This window comes from Phaenicophaeus curvirostris, chromosome 18 (assembly GCF_032191515.1).
Source record: "Phaenicophaeus curvirostris isolate KB17595 chromosome 18, BPBGC_Pcur_1.0, whole genome shotgun sequence".
Classification (NCBI taxonomy): Eukaryota; Metazoa; Chordata; class Aves; order Cuculiformes; family Cuculidae; genus Phaenicophaeus; species Phaenicophaeus curvirostris.
This window is the reverse complement of record NC_091409.1, coordinates 10,208,571-10,225,105: the sequence shown is the minus strand read 5'-3', so window position 1 is coordinate 10,225,105 and position 16,535 is coordinate 10,208,571. Positions and strand designations below refer to the sequence as shown.

Below are 16,535 nucleotides of genomic sequence, written 5' to 3'. Positions count from 1 at the left end.
TAAGCCAGGGCTGCACGAGGCTCATACCCTCACCGCGGCTCCCACCAGCCGTCCCGCAGGCTCTCTTGGCTGCTGAGGGTGCTTCCAGCAGGTAAGGTGACCACCTCAGGCATACCTGTGCCAGGACCAGGCTTCCCATCCTGCTCCAGCCCCAGCTTCATCCCACATGGCTGTGGGAGGGCAAACCTCGCACCTCAACTGTGCGACCCAGATCCCTTGTCTTGTAGTCCCGGTGGGCTTCCCCGGGGGGCAAGAATAAGGATGAGGAGAGCTTCTCCAGGGGGATGAGGTGGGCTTCCCTGCAGGACGAGGAGAGCTTCTCCAGGGGATGAGGTGGGCTTCCCTGCAGGATGAGGAGAGCTTCTCCAGGGGGATGAGGTGGGCTTCCCTGCAGGATGAGGAGAGCTTCTCCAGGGGATGAGGTGGGCTTCCCTGCAGGATGAGGAGAGCTTCTCCAGGGGATGAGGTGGGCTTCCCTGCAGGATGAGGAGAGCTTCCCCGGGGGATGCGGTGGTCTCCCCCGAGCATCCCCATCCCTCTGCCCCGCACGGGGCTCTGGGGCTGCCCCGGGGGGTGGGGTGGGGAGACCCGGCTCGGCTCCCGCCCCCCCGCAGCCGCCAGGGGCCGGGGATGAGGCTCGTCCTCCCCGGGGGCGGCACTGCCGGGAGGAGCGGCGGGCGGGACCCCCGCGCCGGCCCCGCAGGCTCCGCGGCTCCGTCTGCCGGGAGCGCTCGCTGCGGCGGGGGCGGCGCCCGGGCAGGTGAGCGGGGACCCGGGGCTCGGGCATCGCGGGGACCCGGGGTACCGGCATCGGGGGGATCCAGGGTACCGGCATCCCCGGGTGCAGCGGGAACCGGCATCACGGGGACCCGGGGCTCAGGCATCCCCGGGTGCGACGGGAACAGGCGTCACGGGGACCCGGGGCTCGGACATCCCGAGGTGCTGCAGGGACCAGCGTCACCGGGGACTCGGGGCTCCGGCACTTGGGGTGCGGCGGAGATATCGGAATCGCGGGGACTCGGGGCTCCAGCATCCTCGGGTGCCACGGGAACAGGCATCGAGGGGACTCGGGGCTCAGGTGTCGCGGGGATCCGGGGCTCGGGCATCCCCGGGTGCTGCAGGGACCGGCATCCCGGGGACCCGGGGCAGCGGCATCCCGGGGTACGGCGAGCTCCGGCGTTGTGGGGACCGGCACCGGCATCCCCGGGCAGGCGAGGACCGTGCGATCGGCAACGCAGGGAACAGCAGGGACCCGGGCACTGGCACCCCGGGAACCCAGAGCACCGGCATCCCCGGGCATTGCGGGGATCAGCATCCCGGGGCTGGTCCCCGGGGCTCCGGCATCCCTTGGTGAGCAGGGATGGGGACAGCGAAACACCGGGATGAGCGAGAAGCGAGGCACCGACACCCTGGGATGAGCATCCCGGGATGCTGCTGGGACCCGGGGAAGGGGGATGCTCCACCTGGCCCTTATGCAGGCGGGTGTAGGAAAGTCCCTGTCCCCGAAGCCTTCCCCCCCTGGGATTGCACGAGTGCATCCCCAGGGAGCAGGGCAGGGAGCTTTGCACTTACTGCGTGTGGATCTGAGCTGTTGGTGGTCACCCCCTCCTGCACCCCGAAGCAGGCAGGGAGTTCCCGTCGTCAGCATCCCCAGCCCCTGGCGTTTCGGTGGCCTCTCGGAGTAGAGCAGCAGCTTCTGCTTCCCAGCAGTGGGGATCCCCCTTCCATCCTCCCCCCTGCCCGCCTGGCAAACTCCCCCAGCGCCCAAGGAAGGGTTGGTCCTGAGCATCTTCAAGCCGATGAGACAGGGACACTCAGCGACAGGGACGGTGGTCTCCATGGGCACTTTTCCACGACCAGAAAGCAGGTGCCTCCCCAGTCGTGCCCCAGTGCGTGGCTGATGGGGACACCACCCTGCCCGAGCTGGGGTTCAGCCAGCCCCACTGCCCCACCGGGTACCCAGCAGGTACCCCAAACCCTTCCCCAGCCCCAAAAGCATCCTACGCAGGACTCTACCAGGGCTTTGTGGCCACCACCCCTGCACACCCGGGACATGCAAGGTGACAGAGCATTTAGGGACTGGGCTACAGGTGAAGGATGAGGGGTTTCCTCCTTCTCTACACATTCCTAATGGCTCCTTTGAGACAAGCTACATGATTCCCTGCTGGGAAGCCTCGCTGAGCAGTAAGTACAGGGCTTTTTATTTGGCCTGTTAATCTAGATCCATTGTACCTGGTTAGAAAAGCCCCTGTGTGCAATACTCCCTGCACTTGCTGCATCCTCACTTGAATGTCTATTAGCATCTTCCTTCCCACTCCCTTGGGTCCCCTCTGCCAGTTAGAATAAATATACATAACTTCCATTTGAAAGCCTTTAAGAGAAAAATATGTTGTCAAGGGAAACTCTTCTAGCATTTCTTACAGATACGCTTGATCTGTTTTTATATTTTTTACTGTCATAAATGCATAGATCAGAGATTTTTTTTTCCTCCACAAGATACATATTCATATGAACACCTAACACCCAGCTCACACTGGGCTCGTGTAATTCTGATGGCTGGCTGCTAGAAACAGCTTACAACGCATTTCAAAATTTGCCAGGAAGAGACTGGCTTTATCTGTTCTCTTTTACCAGTCATTCATGGAAATTTTGGGTCAACAAAAGGAAAATTTTGCCAAGTCACATTCTTCCAGACAGACACATTTGTATTCTCTGTCCATTGTGCTTTAAAATAAAAAAAGAAAAAAAAAACCCAATACCCAACCTTCCCAAAGTCAGCTTCTGTTTCCCAGCGGATACCCCTGCAAATGCGAGATGGGCACATACTTTGATGATCCAGCAGGGCAGAGATCGCATCATGCCAGGTTTTAGTTCAAACCCCGGTTTTTGTACTAAAGCTGAGCTTAGCTGGTGGTGAAACGAGTAGGCAAGAGTGTTATAAAACTATTAATTGCTGCTTTTGATTCCTAGATGAAATCTGTAGGTGGGCAGAGATAATTTGCTCTGTTCAGAAGTGAAGATCAGAATGGAGCATCTCAGACAGTTCGCGACCCTTCTCCTTGCTCTGTGTTCTGTGTGGGAGGGAGGGAGGAAGGGATTTCCCTCGGGTACAAAGGCTTCCAGGGTCTTGACACCCACATTATTGTTTTGAGCTAGGAGAGAGGTGGGAGCCAGCTCTCTCCTTGATCTCGGGGTATGGTGTGTCGCACCCAGATCCACAGCTGCACAGCACAGCCGTGCCCTGGGGATGGTTCTGCGGAGCTGGAGCATCGCTTTAGGTTTTTCCTGCCATCCCGGTGCAGCCCCCTGGTAGTCACCCAGGCTGCTCTGTGCTCCAGCCCAGCCCCAAAGCCACCTTTCCATTGATTTCTGGCCTGGTGTCCTGGAGCAGCAACGGACAGAGGCTGGGGACAGGTTTGGGATAAGCTGGATCCCACAAACCCACCCCTGCGGCCCCTGTGTGGTGCCTGCTTGTAGCCTGAATGCATGAACATCCTTCTGGAAGGAACCTGAATTAGTCATCCCCACCCCACAGATGGGCTGTGTGATGTCTTCCCTGGAAAAGCTAATCTGTCATAGAAATTTCAATTTATCCCTGAAAAGGAGTGTTTTCATCCCCCTTTTTTCCCTTCCTTTTGTCCTAAGCATTAAAAAAGTTCATCCTTCTTTTCTCCCCTCTCCCTTTGAAAGGCAAGACAATCAGTCTGTTGAGCTCTGAGGCTCCTCACAAGCCCTTTGCCTTCTTCAGGCTTGGTGTAACAGGGAGCTCTGGCTTTGTGGTGCAAAGCCTGTGTCTTTAAGAAGCCCTGGCTGGGAGATGCAGTAGAGTTAGCAGATGCCTTTGCCAGGCTATTTCACACAAATCTGGCATTTGCTGCACCCACAGCCTTGCTCAGCTTAAAACCATGTGCCAGGGTTTATCTCTAACCGTCACTCCACTACCTGTTCCCCTCCAGCTCTGCTCTGACTGAGATGTAAACATGTTCCCCAGGTCTTTCCTGGCCGGACAAACCTTTTATGCTGAATTTCTCAGCATAAAAACTGGAAAACACTCAGAGCCCTTCTCCTGCTTTGGTGTTTCCCACATAAACCCCACGAGGTGTCTGGAGAGCAACACAGGGCTGGGAGCAACGGGGTCTGCAGGAGAGCTGCGATTCCCTTGGGCAGGGAATCTTGGCCTCAGCCCTTGCTGGTTCCTGTCAGACTGGACTGTGCTGTACGGGGTCTGGTGGCACTTCGGTGTCACTAGAGGGGCTGTGACACGCTTTTCCCTTGGCTCCTGCTGCCTGTTTGTCCCCGCATCACCTAAAAGTTTGAAAACTGAAGTGGGTGACACAAGGCAGAGAAGGTGAGAGATTTTTCTAATGAGCTGCTGGCTGATTAAAAGCAGGGAGGGAAGCCTTTAAGATGGGAGACAGTCCAGTCTGGAGGTCACAGACACCTCAGTGGCCGCTGCAGCAGTCGTGTTGGTACCAGCAGCGACCTTGACGTGCGAACAGAGCCGAGCAGCAAGTCATGCCTAGTAGCAGGATTTTTCCAAAATAGTCAGTGTGTGTGTGTGAAAACGTAATTCCTCAGCCTAGAGATTCAAGGCAGTGCTCCTCCTGCAGACCCCAACACCCCCGTACCAGCAGCGGGGGACTCGTGGGGACCAGGCTGCTCTGTGCATCCCCAGGCGTTTTGATGACTAAGGTAGGTGGAGAAGTCTGCTTTCAAGGTGACACAGGGAGATCACAAACATTTTTATTTGCCTTTTTTATCCCCAGTTTCTGATCAAGACAGATAAATGCGTTTGAAGGTGTGGGAATGCTTCTCTTTGTTAACTGCTGCTCATTAGAAAATGGAATTTCTGCTGGACGGAAAAGCTCAGCTCCCTGAAACTTTTAAAATCCTGAAGCACAATAGAAATCAAAACTTTGAGGTTTATTTCTCTACCCAGGTACAGGTTTTTAATTCAGTCATCAATGATTCTGAATCATGTTTTTTGTTACGTTTCAGTATTATAAAAATAAATCTCAATATTTTACCTGGCAGAACACGCAAGAGGAAACAAAGCAGGCAGATGAATTGTTTTGACACTTCTTCCACTGAATTTCTCTGTAAACTGACATTTTCTATGAAAACACTTTGATTTTGGCAAAACTGCTTTTCCACTGGGTAGGTAGCTCCATCCAAGGGCTTTTTGACCAGGTCTAATTTGCAACATAGGTGGTCGGGCTACAAAGCTCTTTGGCAGAATCACTGCAGCACGGATTTGACAAGATCTGTGCTTTTCCACTGAGGAGGCTCTTTGGGGGATAAATCCTCTCTTCAGTGACTAATTACCTGTTTGAACAAGGAAAGCCTCAGTGGATGAGGAGCTGGAGGTGCAGTAAACCGCCTTCCTTAGGCCATTAGCAAAGGGAAAAACTTTAAGAGGTAAAAAAAGGAAGGAAAATTTGACATGAATAAATCATTGGCTTTAAAAAAAATTTTTCCTTCTATACTACCAAAGAACAAACGCCCAAAGCTGTTAATCTCCCTTCCCTCTCCTTGGTCCTCACTCTTCAAAATGCAAACCTCACTCCCCAGCGTGCTTCTGGCTCTCTCCCTGTTGGGGGTACCTGGAGCAGAGCGAGCCCTGTATCCCCTCCAGCATCGCTGTGTCTCGCCCACAGGTGGAACCAGCTCCTGCTCTGCTGATCATGGTCAACAAGACCTTAAATTACTGGGGTCCTGGATTTGAGGAGGACGTTATCAACATCAACGTAGGGGGTCTGAGAAGACGGCTCAGCTCCAGCGCCCTCTCCAAGTTCCCTGACACCCGCCTGGGACGCCTGCTCTCCTGTGACTCGGAGGAGTCCATCCTGCAGCTCTGTGATGACTATGATGTGAGTGCCCGGGAGTTCTACTTTGACCGAAACCCTGGCTTCTTCCTCTATGTTCTCCACTTCTACCAGACGGGGAAGCTGCACGTGATGGAGGAGCTGTGTGTCTTCTCCTTCTGCCAGGAGATCGAGTACTGGGGCATCAACGAATTCTTCCTGGACTCCTGCTGCAGCTACCGCTACCATGAGCGCAAGCTGGAGAGCCGGCACCACAACTGGGACGAGGAGAGCGAGGTCAGCAGTGTGGACACATCCCCTGATGAGATCTCTGACATCAACCACGACCTGCTGCGCTACAGCACCTTGCGCTGTGGCAACGTGCGCAAACGCCTCTGGCTCACCATGGAGAACCCCGGCTACTCCATCCCCAGCAAACTCTTCAGCTTCGTGTCCATCAGCGTGGTGCTGGTTTCCATAGCCACCATGTGCATCCACAGCATGCCCGAGTACCAGGAGGTGGATGAAAACGGCAACGTGCTTGATGAACCCATCCTGCACAAGCTGGAGTATTTCTGCATCTCCTGGTTCACTTTCGAAGTGTCTTCCCGCCTCCTGCTCTCCCCCAACCCCAGGAAGTTCTTCAAGCACCCGCTGAACCTGATTGACATTGTGTCAGTGCTGCCCTTCTACTTCACCCTCCTGGTGGACGTGACCATGGGCAGCGACTCAGAGCTGGGCAACCTGGGCAAGGTCGTGCAGGTGTTTCGGCTCATGAGGATATTCCGGGTGCTGAAGCTGGCTCGGCATTCCACGGGACTGAGGTCGCTGGGGGCCACTTTGAAGGTAAATTGCCTCTCTATCTCCTTATCTACTCCTGTAGCCTCTAGGTAAGAGGGAGACCTGGGGGACGTGGAAATTCCTACTCCCAGTGAACGACCAGCTCTGGGTAGTGTCTGGCAAGCGTGCTTGGGGTGGTGGGCTGGGTTGTTGGTTTGTGTGACTGCTGAAGCAAGCATGAGGAGTGCTGCATGAATCCTCTTCATATAAACTCTCGAAGAGAGTGTCCCCAAGTCTGGGAGAAGGGGAACCTGCTATGGTCGTGCTGGCAGCTGGCTGAAGGCCAGTATTCAGTGCTTGCTACCTGCCTGTCTAGGGAGACATCGAAATCCTGGTCCAGCAGAGCTGACACTTGGATGCTCCAGTTTATGATGAGGTTGGGACTGGAACATGGCTCACCACGGGTGGCAGAAGGCAGCAATAGAAAAGCAAAGGGTGAGCGGCAGGGCCTGGGACATCCAGCCCACAGCAGGGTCTGTGTCCTGAGCGGAGCCCGCGCTACCACAGCTGCCCCTCAGCGTGTGGAAAAGCTCTGGGAAAGCACTGCATGCAGGGCTGGGGCAGCTGACCCTGGCACCACAGAGTCTGCAGGAAGAGCTGGATGGGGAGATACTGAGACACTGAAGGACCAGGGTCCAGGCATACCGGCAGGTTTGGTGAGAGGTGGTGCACATCCTCTCTGCTGTGCCCCAAAGCTGTGTTTCTCCAGACCCCCTCTGCTGCTCCCTCAGCCTCCGGGGCCAGACAGAGAGCAGCTGTGGAGAGAGTCAAAACATGAAACTACCATAAAATCCTGACAATCCCAGACCCCGGTGCCCTCTGTGGTCCTCTGCTCTCCCTCACCATCCTTCCATCCTCCAGCATCCTTGTGCTGAGGGCTGTGTGCCCAGATCTGGGGAGGGTGAAACTGGCCCCTCACCTCTTGCTCTCACACAGAAAATGTAGCTTGCTGCAGAGGCCAATTAAACTCAGCCTTTAACTGTCTCTGATTCTTGGCGACCACATCAAGAGAAATCCTAAAGCTGATCCTTGAGGCTGCCAAAACGCAGAGAGACACTTGCTCCCGCTGCCTCACCACGTGCAGGGCTTGTGCACGGGGGAGAAGTCACCAGGGCAAACATCTCTCCTGGTGGGGTTGCCTCTGGTCCCCACGTTTGAACCAGAGGACTGTTTTTTCAAGCACCGCTCGTGAAATATCCCTCTACTTTCTCCCGCTTCTAACAAAGGCAATGCCAAACAAATGGCCAAGGCGAGCAGTCTGCACAACAGGGCTTGGAATTCAACAAAAGGGATGCTCTCCTCCCACTCAGTGCCTGGCAGGAGCTCTGAAGGTCCATTGTAGGGATGAAGTGGGCACAGCTGGGGTGGGGACACCCCGATTCCCACTGCTGGGGTGGTGGCAGGGCCAGCATAGGATGTCCTGGCATCGGCAGGGCTCACCTGCCAGGTCTGGACCCATTCCATGGAGAAAAACAACCCTTGAGTGGGGCTGGGCGTGAGGATGGGCAGCAGGAAAGGTCTTCTGCCAACTTCTGCTGCGAAGCAGGACCAGCCCAGCACTAATCCTGCAAAGCCCGCAGAGGATCAGAATAAGTGTGGAAAGGAAAATCCCTGGCATCTTCAAAGCCTGCTGAAAACCGGGTACAGGGGGGATTTTTTAAAATTAAGATGCCTTCAGTCCTACCTGCATCACGTTTACTTCTGAACACTCACCTTGAAATAACAATTAGCAAGTGACAGACCTGTGTAACACTGCTTGTGGAATTTAAATCCAATTGCACAGGTGCGGAGGGCTCCCTGAGTCCTCTCTGTGCTCCATTTAAGCGTGAACAACGCGTTGCAGCAGAGCAGGAACTGATGGGCTCATCTGCATCTTATTAAGGAGCAGATGAGCTCCGAGGAGCCGGCAGCATCCCAGCTCCAGCTTCTGCTGAGCCGCTGATTCACTGAGTGACGCGGTGGAAAGTGCGGCTTCCCAGGGACTCCGGAGCCAGCTGTAAAAAGGGGGATGAGCGAAGACACCGATCTGACGCAGCAGCTTGGCGTTGTGATTTACTGGGCACATAAATTACAACATCTTGTTAATCATAATGTACTTCCTATCGCAAGAGCATAAAGCAGCAGCAGAGGAGTAAAGGCCGTTAACAGCCAGGAAGCTGTGGCTCTGGCGAGCCAAGTTAATTGTTCCCCTGCCACGAAATTGCTAACAGAGGGATTTCTGCTGTTTGTGCATCATAAACCCTCAATGGTCTTCAGATTGCTTGGGGCCTGATTCAGGGTCGATTTAATTTGAGGAGAGGCTTCCCACACGGCTCTGCTCTCCCTCCCTGCCGTGCACATCATCCACTGCTGTTATTGCTGCTTCCCAGGTGCAGGTTTGGTGCCCGTCTCCCACTGACCACCCATAGGTGTGAGGCACTGAGTAACTCAGGCATCTGCAGGGATCTGCAGGAGTTGTGATCTGTCCCTTTAGGGGCCTAAATACAAAAATAAGTTGGAAGAGCCGGAGCTGCACGTCCCCAGACAGAAGATGCATCATCCTGCTGCCGCGGGTATCTCCACGCTGGTATCTCCAGCCAGGCTCAAACTGGGCTCTTCTATTTCATTTGTCTTCTGCTGTCCTGGAGGAAAGACGCATTCAGCAGGGGAAGGAGCCCACGGCTGCCCCAGGGGCCAAAGAGACTGCTGTTGGAGTGGCTGTTTTGCTGGAACCTCTTATTAGTCAGCATCTCCTTGCCCTAGGCTGGCTGCTCGCTCAGCCTGCATCCTACCTGAACCACGGTTAACCCTGTATCCCACCCAAACCACGACTGAAACTACATCCCCACCCGAACAACAGCTAAGCCTGCATCCCCTCCCAAACCTCAGCTGTGGCTGCCTGCCCCTAGATCACAAGTTCTTAGCATAAATGACTGCAAATAGGTGGCGGCCAGTGCCTGAGAATCAGTTGGAAGATTCCTGAAGCCTCCCCTGAGCCACAGGCGCTGACCCTGCTTGTAAATTAAAGCAGTAGGAGCTATCGAGCTGCCTGACTTGCCCCTCACCTCACCCTCCAACACATCCCAGTGCCATGAGTGATACTCTTTAAAAATGTATAAGGTTATTTGGCTCTGCTGCTCCCCAGCTGGGACATACACACATGCTGTTAAGCTCCAGCCAGGAGCAAGCCTTTCATGGCCAAGTGATACATCCTTGAAACTTAGCGACTCTGAGCTGTTTGTCTTTCCCAAGGAGCTCCCTTGGAGCTGCTATAGGGCATTTGCAGCTACAGGCAAGAGCAGAGGAGGAGGAAATAATTTCCCCTTGGTATTAGTGGCATTAGCTGAGCAGCTTTTGCCAGCAGTCTGAGCAAAATCTTCTTGTTCCTTGCCACAAATCCACCTTCTTTATGTCTCATCTTGACCATGGATGCTCTTTTCCCACATCTTCTGCTGTTTGCTTCGTTCAAATGTTATTTTGTTGAGTCATTAAGTGGTCTCCAATAAAGAATTCTCTGTCTGTTAGGAGACTGGGGAAAAAAACCACACAATCGGAGCTCCGCTTTCCTTCCCCCAAAAGATGAAGAGCAAGGTGGCTCAAAATCAGTGAGCAAAGTCATCCAAGAAATTTGTTTGTGGAAATCAAAAAATGACAGGATTAGCCACACCACGAGTCCGACTGCATCAGCAGGGCAGGGGTGGTGGCACTGGTGGGTGGTTCACCTGGAGCTGGCAGAAAACAGGGTCTCTGTGGTCCCCTCCTGGTCTGAGTGGCTTTAAGAGCAGGGTGGCCAGGGGGGGTCCGCATCTCTGCAATGTGCAGGGCTCTTAACTACACATGTTTTGTTTGAAACCAGGGTAATGACGCCTTCCTGAAGGAGCATTGCACACCTGCACCCCACCTGGGAAGCTGGGTGTCCCATGGCTCTATTCCCATCACGGCTCTTAGTTGTGGGGCTTGGCGAGGGAGGGGGTGCAGCGTCCCGTGGGTGGGTGCTGAGACCAGCTCACCTCATGCTGGATGGGTTCTCAGATTGACATGATGACCTTTTCTTTGGTCATCCGATTCTTTGGATTCATGTTGGGTCAGGAGTTTACCGCCACAGCGAGCCCTGTGAGAGACGGCCTCGTGATGCTTTAGGATTGTTGGTGTCCTACAGCCAGCTCAAACACAGGGTAGTCATCCAGAAGCTCAGGGTTCAGGTGACCCTAAGAAATGGACCATAGGTGACAGAAACTGGGGCAGGGGACAGTTTCTGCTTCCCTCTGAGTTGTGTCCTGTGAGTACAATTTCCTTCCCTGGAATGCTGTTAGCTGGAGCATCCCGATCCCTCCTACCCAGATGTATAACAAAGGGATCAATGGACCTTGGGGCTGTAGGTGGTTTTCATAGAATCATGGAATCACCAGGTTGGAAAAGACCCACCGGATCATCGAGTCCAACCATTCCCATCAATCACTAAACCATGTCCCTTAGCACCTCGTCCACCTGTCCCTCAAACCCCTCCAGGGAAGGTGACTCAACTCCCTCCCTGGGCAGCCTCTGCCAGTGCCCAATGACCCTTTCTGTGAAATATTTTTTCCTAATGTCCAGCCTGAACCTCCCCTGGCGGAGCTTGAGGCCATTCCCTCTTGTCCTGTCCCCTGCCACTTGGGAGAAGAGCCCAGCTCCCTCCTCTCCACAACCTCCTTTCAGGTAGTTGGAGAGAGCAATGAGGTCTCCCCTCAGCCTCCTCCAGGCTAAACACCCCCAGCTCTCTCAGCCGTTCCTCATAAGGCCTGTTCTCCAGCCCCCTCACCAGCTTTGTTGCCCTTCTCTGGACTCGTTCCAGAGCCTCAACATCCTTCTTGTGGTGAGGGGCCCAGAACTGAACACAGGATTCGAGGAGCAGTCTCACCAGTGCCGAGTCCAGAGGGAGAATAACCTCCCTGGACCTGCTGGTCACGCCGTTTCTGATCCAAGCCAAGATGCCGTTGGGGTACAGGAGGCAGCAGGCGAGGCCCTGGGGTGCCCAGCAGCCAGGGAGCCCAGGGACGAAGAGCTGGATGGCGTCTGCATTCAGAGGTGCACATCCTCCCGTCGAGCACATCGCCAGCATCTTGGGGAAACACAAATCCCTTCACTCAGAGGCTGCCTCTTAGGTGGTTTCTGGGGACCTGCCAAGATAAAAGGGAAACGTGTTGAGATACTAGCTGAAATCAGGCTGGAGTGAGTGGTGGAGGCAAGGGAGTAGCCTCTGCCTGGGGAGCTGGTGGGGAAGCACAGGTCCCCTTCCCCTCGCAGGGTGGTGGAGGGCAGGGGAGCGGCTGTGGGTGACAGGGCTAATATCCTGGTGGCCTCACTCACGCCAGGAGTGGGTCAGCCACACACCTTCAACCTGCCTCAGCTCGGCCCCACGGCAGGACATCCCATGGCAGAGATGGATAGCGGCACTGAGATCCTCGAAGGAGGCGTGATCGCAGTGCCCTGGCTGTGCCGGGTGTGGTGGTGCCCACTGACCTCTGCTCTGCTTTGCCTTCCAGCACAGCTACCGGGAGGTGGGGATCCTGCTGCTCTACCTGGCCGTGGGCGTCTCTGTCTTCTCCGGCGTGGCTTACACGGCCGAGAAGGAGGAAGACGTTGGCTTCGACACCATCCCAGCGTGCTGGTGGTGGGGCACCGTCAGCATGACCACCGTGGGCTACGGCGACGTGGTGCCCGTCACCGTGGCGGGCAAGCTGGCCGCCTCGGGCTGCATCCTAGGGGGCATCCTGGTAGTGGCACTGCCCATCACCATCATCTTCAACAAGTTCTCCCACTTCTACCGCAAGCAGAAGGCGCTGGAGGCAGCCGTGAGGAACAGCGGGAAGAAAGCCCCCGAGGACGTGGAGAGCATCTCCAGTCGCGACCGAGACTCGGAGGTTCTGAGCGAGACCTCCCTGGGCAGAGGCAGCCCTGACCGCCGTGGTTTGACCCCTGGCGCTCACCCCGCACCCTGACCCCTCTGGGGCACCGGGGCGTACACGGGACCTGCTTGCCCACAGCGAGCACGGCACGGCTGGTGCACCGGGACACAGCGGAGGAACCAGGCTCTCCCCGTCTCGCACCACTCCTGGTGTCACCCCTGCCCTGTGAAGGACAGGAGGGGCTGGAGGAGACGCTCAGTAGGTGCCCGGCCACTTCCAGCCCCCAGAACACAGCAAGAGGACGTGTCTCAGCCTTCACCCAGCAACACCCCTGCTCCCTGCGGCTGCAGACAGGGGCTGCAGCGCTGGACGTAGCCCTGCCAGGAAGGGATTGAGAAAAGAAGAAATACAGGTAACCCCTGATTAGGCACTGCTGCAGCTGCGTGAGAGGGGATTTTCCTCTGCCCTGAGGTTTTGTGTTGTCCAGGATGAGGTTAAATAGCTTGAGGGTCATCACCCAACCAGGCTGGCTGCCTTTGCAGGTCCTGTGCCAAGTCAGCATCAAGTGCAGCCCCAACCTCATCCTACCCCCAGCCAAAAACAGCCTCGAAAGGCTCGGCTGCCCTGCTGGCCATGGGGGAAAGTGGGGTGAATATGAGAGGAGGAGATGTGGTGTCCTGCTCAAGGTGGGCCCCACTGTCCCCAGCCCCTGCAGTGGACCTCACTTTCCTTCCATTGCAGGTGGGGTTTAACCACTCTCCTGTGCTGCCACCACCGGGATCCCCAGGGATCTGGGTCTGGGGGTTGTGCTGCGAGTGTGGTACAGCCAGAAGCTCCGTCTGTGCAGGGGAACACCAGCCAAGGCTGACCAGGCAAAGGGACACTGTCCTCTGAGGCAGGAATAGCTGGAGGGGATCAAGGGGCTGCTCCAGATGGGGCCCTTCCCAAGCCCTTTGCTCCATGGGGCATTAGTTTCAAAGGAGCGGCTGCTCGCTGTGGCTGCAGAGAGGAAGCAGAGTCCCTGCAAAGGGCTGTCAGACATGGTGGGATGCTCCTGGGCACCGAGCAGCTGCCTCTGCCGTTGCCGTGTGCGCGATTTCCACTGCGTGAAGGGCTGCCAGGGAGCCCAGGGTCTGCAGCAGCCCGGGATGGGGTGGAGGATATAACCAAAGCTCAGCGCGTGCCCTGGTACCCCACACCACAACCCTCCCAACCTGTTGCCTTGTCCCTCCTTGCTTTGAGGCCAGGCAGGGGCAGGAGGGGGTCAAATTGCCCCGGGCATCCCATCCATCCCCACAGGGCAGGTGCCAGCGCACTCACCTTCCCTCTGCAGGGACAGAGGGCACCTCACGCTGCTCCTCATCACCAAAGCCTCTGAGCACCTCACAGCCGGGCAGGGAAGCCTGTCCCGAGCACGGAGCCCCCTTACTGCCTGGATCCCCAACTGGCTGAGCATGTTTGGGGCTGACTCCCCCCAGCATTAATTCCCACGGTGTTTTTCCTTGCCCCCCAGTTCTCTGTTTGGAAATTGTGCGGCTCCTTTGTGCACAGAGGAATACACCCAGCAATGCCTGTAACGGGCAGGGGAAATGCACACCCTGCAATCATCTCACCGGCTCTAGAATATGTTGATGGCTGCAGGATGACTCCAGGCACATGGATCATGGTGTTTGCCTCAGGTTATCCTGGTTGGCTTTTGGCACAGCCACAGTTGCCGGTGCTGGCTCTGCCTGTAGCGATCTGTTGATCCTAGGGAAGAAAAGACACGGTAGTGCCGGTCCAGACTTTCTGAACCCCAGCAGGACGTGGGGAGGGGTCCCAAAGAACTGGTGTGGGATAGGAGAGTGCTCACGCACCTGGCATCATCAAGTCTTCCAGTATCGATGGTTTATGGTCTGCTCTGTGCTCATTCTTACTGCGAGCTGGGACCAGTGAGCTCCATCGTGTGCTCCAACCAGCTCTCGCTGCACTGTTACTTGAATAAAGGAAGGAGTTTCCCCTTCTGTCCATAAATATTCCAGTAGCAAAACGTATTAAAATGTGAAGACTAAATTACATGTATTAATTAAAAAGAATTATGCAAATAATTAAAAGAGCATGTAAATTAATTTTCTATCTATGCATGGGATGCATACTGTATATTTTATTAAAGACCTAAGTGACCCGCTTTGGAGGCTCCTTTTCTGTTCCGGGGCGGCTCGGTGTGCGTGTGCTGGTCCAGCGCATCAGCCGAGCCAGGGATGGGTCAGTGGGTCGGTGCAGCAGCCCCTGGGGAGCAGGAGCAGCCAGGCTGATCCCGGAGCGACTGCAGAGCCCTATCAGGGAGCTCCAGCACCACCTCAGAGCCCCGTGGAGCTCCCATACCTAGCCCGCGTCATCCCTACCCCCACGGTGTCCTCGTGCCTGGACCACTGGTGTCATCCTAGCTGGAGCATCTTGGATAACCCATCTCCCTGGAGGCCAAATAATTGGGTGTGAGGGAATGGGTTGGATCCAGGGGCCTCTCAGAAGAGCTGCGCAGGCGTTGTGGCTGGGAGGGAGGGAGGGAAGTGTAGAGCAGCTTTCAGAAGGAGATGAGAGGACCACAATTAACATTAAATATGCAGGATAATTCCCAAAGCGAAGAGCTTGTGCCATCCAAGTATGTTTCGCTCTTCCATCCCGTTCGTTACACACCCAGGAAATCTGGGAAACAGGCAGGGAGGAGCAGAAATTTGCAGAAATGCACCCACTGGGATCGGCAGCACCAAGGGACACGAGGGCTGAACCACCAGCATGAGCAAACCAGAGCTGGGAGCCAAGGAGCAGCAGCCGGCTGTTCTTTCCCCTAATGTTTAAGAAACTAATTTAACCCCAGGCTCGTGGGTCACGTTTTGGACGGAATGCAGAAAATAGAGTTCCAGTAGCAGGTGTTTGTTGCTTAACTTGGTTAAACACCGTTTCAGGTGCACTGTGCCAGCAGCAGGCAGGAGAAGGCGTATGCACATTCCCTGCCGGCTTCCCAGTGTTCTGCTGGGCTGGGGCTGTTAGCAAGGGCAGGGAACAGGATGCAGAGGGGATAGTGCCTATTGCAGCCCTGGAGACCCAAGAGAAGCCTGTCAAACACACAGACAGCTGTGTTCATCCCCTCTACATCCCTCGTTAATCCCAAATATTAAAGACGGGGGGGATGAAGTTCACCCAGACAAATTCAGGCTGGCTTGTACAGGCCAGCAGCTGCTTGAAGACCACAGCTGTACCTAAATCCATCTCCTGGCATGGAGAATGGCCCCTTGGCTTTAGTGGCCCTAATCATATCCAGCCTCCACTGCTTTCCCTGCTGCAAAGGCAAAGCCTAGACTGGTTCCAGTGCCCAGCCAGCAAACATCCCATGACAGGGACTGTGGTCATCAGCAGATGAGAGCTACCACTAACTCAGCCACATTTTCACAGGCTGCCTCCGGCCAACACCGCTTGCAGACTTAGAACCATTCAGTAGCCCCTTGGGAGGCTTGTAAGAGCCCTAAGGATAGCAGCACACAGACCCAGGCTGCCCAAGGAAACACCTTCATGCCTGCAGAGGTTTTTAAGCCTTCAAGCAGAGGCTGAACACACAAGGAGCAGCATCCCCAGCCAAGCGAGCCCAGCACCAATCCTCTCTCCAGAGAGGAGGTGACCCCCTCCAGCGTGTCCAGCTGCTTCAAAGGGATGGCTGCTCTTTGGGAGCTGGCTCTCCCATGTTTCAGCAGGTGTAGTTTGTGCTCTGCTGCTGCTTGGGCTTTATCCTCCTCTATTCTGAAGGCAGCATGAAAGGCTAAGCTGGCTTCTGATGCTGTAAGTGGCCTCTCTGATGCTCTGAAATGAGGGGGTGTCTCCAGGCTGCCTGGCTGGGGAGGGAAGACAAACTGCTCCTCTCCTTCCGTCAGGTGCATTCCTCTGCCAGATGTGATAGGAAAGGAAGATTAAAAATACAGTTTAATCTTTATTCCTTTGGGAGATTTTCCATCTAAAAAAAATAACCCACATGCTGTTAACCTTTCCAAGGCAG

General features: G+C 55.4%; 1 protein-coding gene and 1 long non-coding RNA gene across 4 annotated transcripts; one reads left to right on the top strand and one right to left on the bottom strand.

Moving 5' to 3' along the window:
* Positions 1-13,149, top strand: KCNS1 (potassium voltage-gated channel modifier subfamily S member 1). Of its 3 annotated transcripts, none has more exons than XM_069871850.1 (3): positions 1-91; positions 5,658-6,650; positions 12,146-13,148. In XM_069871850.1, the coding sequence occupies exons 2-3, from the start codon at positions 5,685-5,687 to the stop codon at positions 12,599-12,601; spliced, it is 1,422 nt and encodes a 473-aa protein (XP_069727951.1). In that variant the 5' UTR covers positions 1-91; positions 5,658-5,684; the 3' UTR covers positions 12,602-13,148. The 3 variants fall into 3 exon arrangements, with proteins under 3 accessions (XP_069727951.1, XP_069727950.1, XP_069727952.1); XM_069871849.1 differs by lacking the exon at positions 1-91 and adding an exon at positions 713-760; XM_069871851.1 differs by lacking the exon at positions 1-91 and adding an exon at positions 897-988 and having other exon boundaries at positions 12,146-13,149.
* On the bottom strand, positions 11,694-14,668 carry LOC138728464 (uncharacterized). Its single transcript, XR_011338705.1, has 3 exons — positions 14,365-14,668; positions 14,122-14,257; positions 11,694-11,779 (listed from the first exon to the last, which is right to left on the bottom strand). It is a non-coding gene; the product is annotated as an uncharacterized lncRNA (long non-coding RNA).
* Positions 14,669-16,535: the final 1,867 nt, after the last annotated feature.

Bases quoted from the DNA above. Each gene is read 5' to 3' on its own strand.
- KCNS1 (XM_069871851.1), top strand. From the start codon at position 5,685: ATGGTCAACAAGACCTTAAATTACTGGGGTCCTGGATTTGAGGAGGAC. The intron at 6,651-12,145 runs GTAAATTGCCTC...TTTGCCTTCCAG, and splicing joins CGCTGGGGGCCACTTTGAAG to CACAGCTACCGGGAGGTGGG.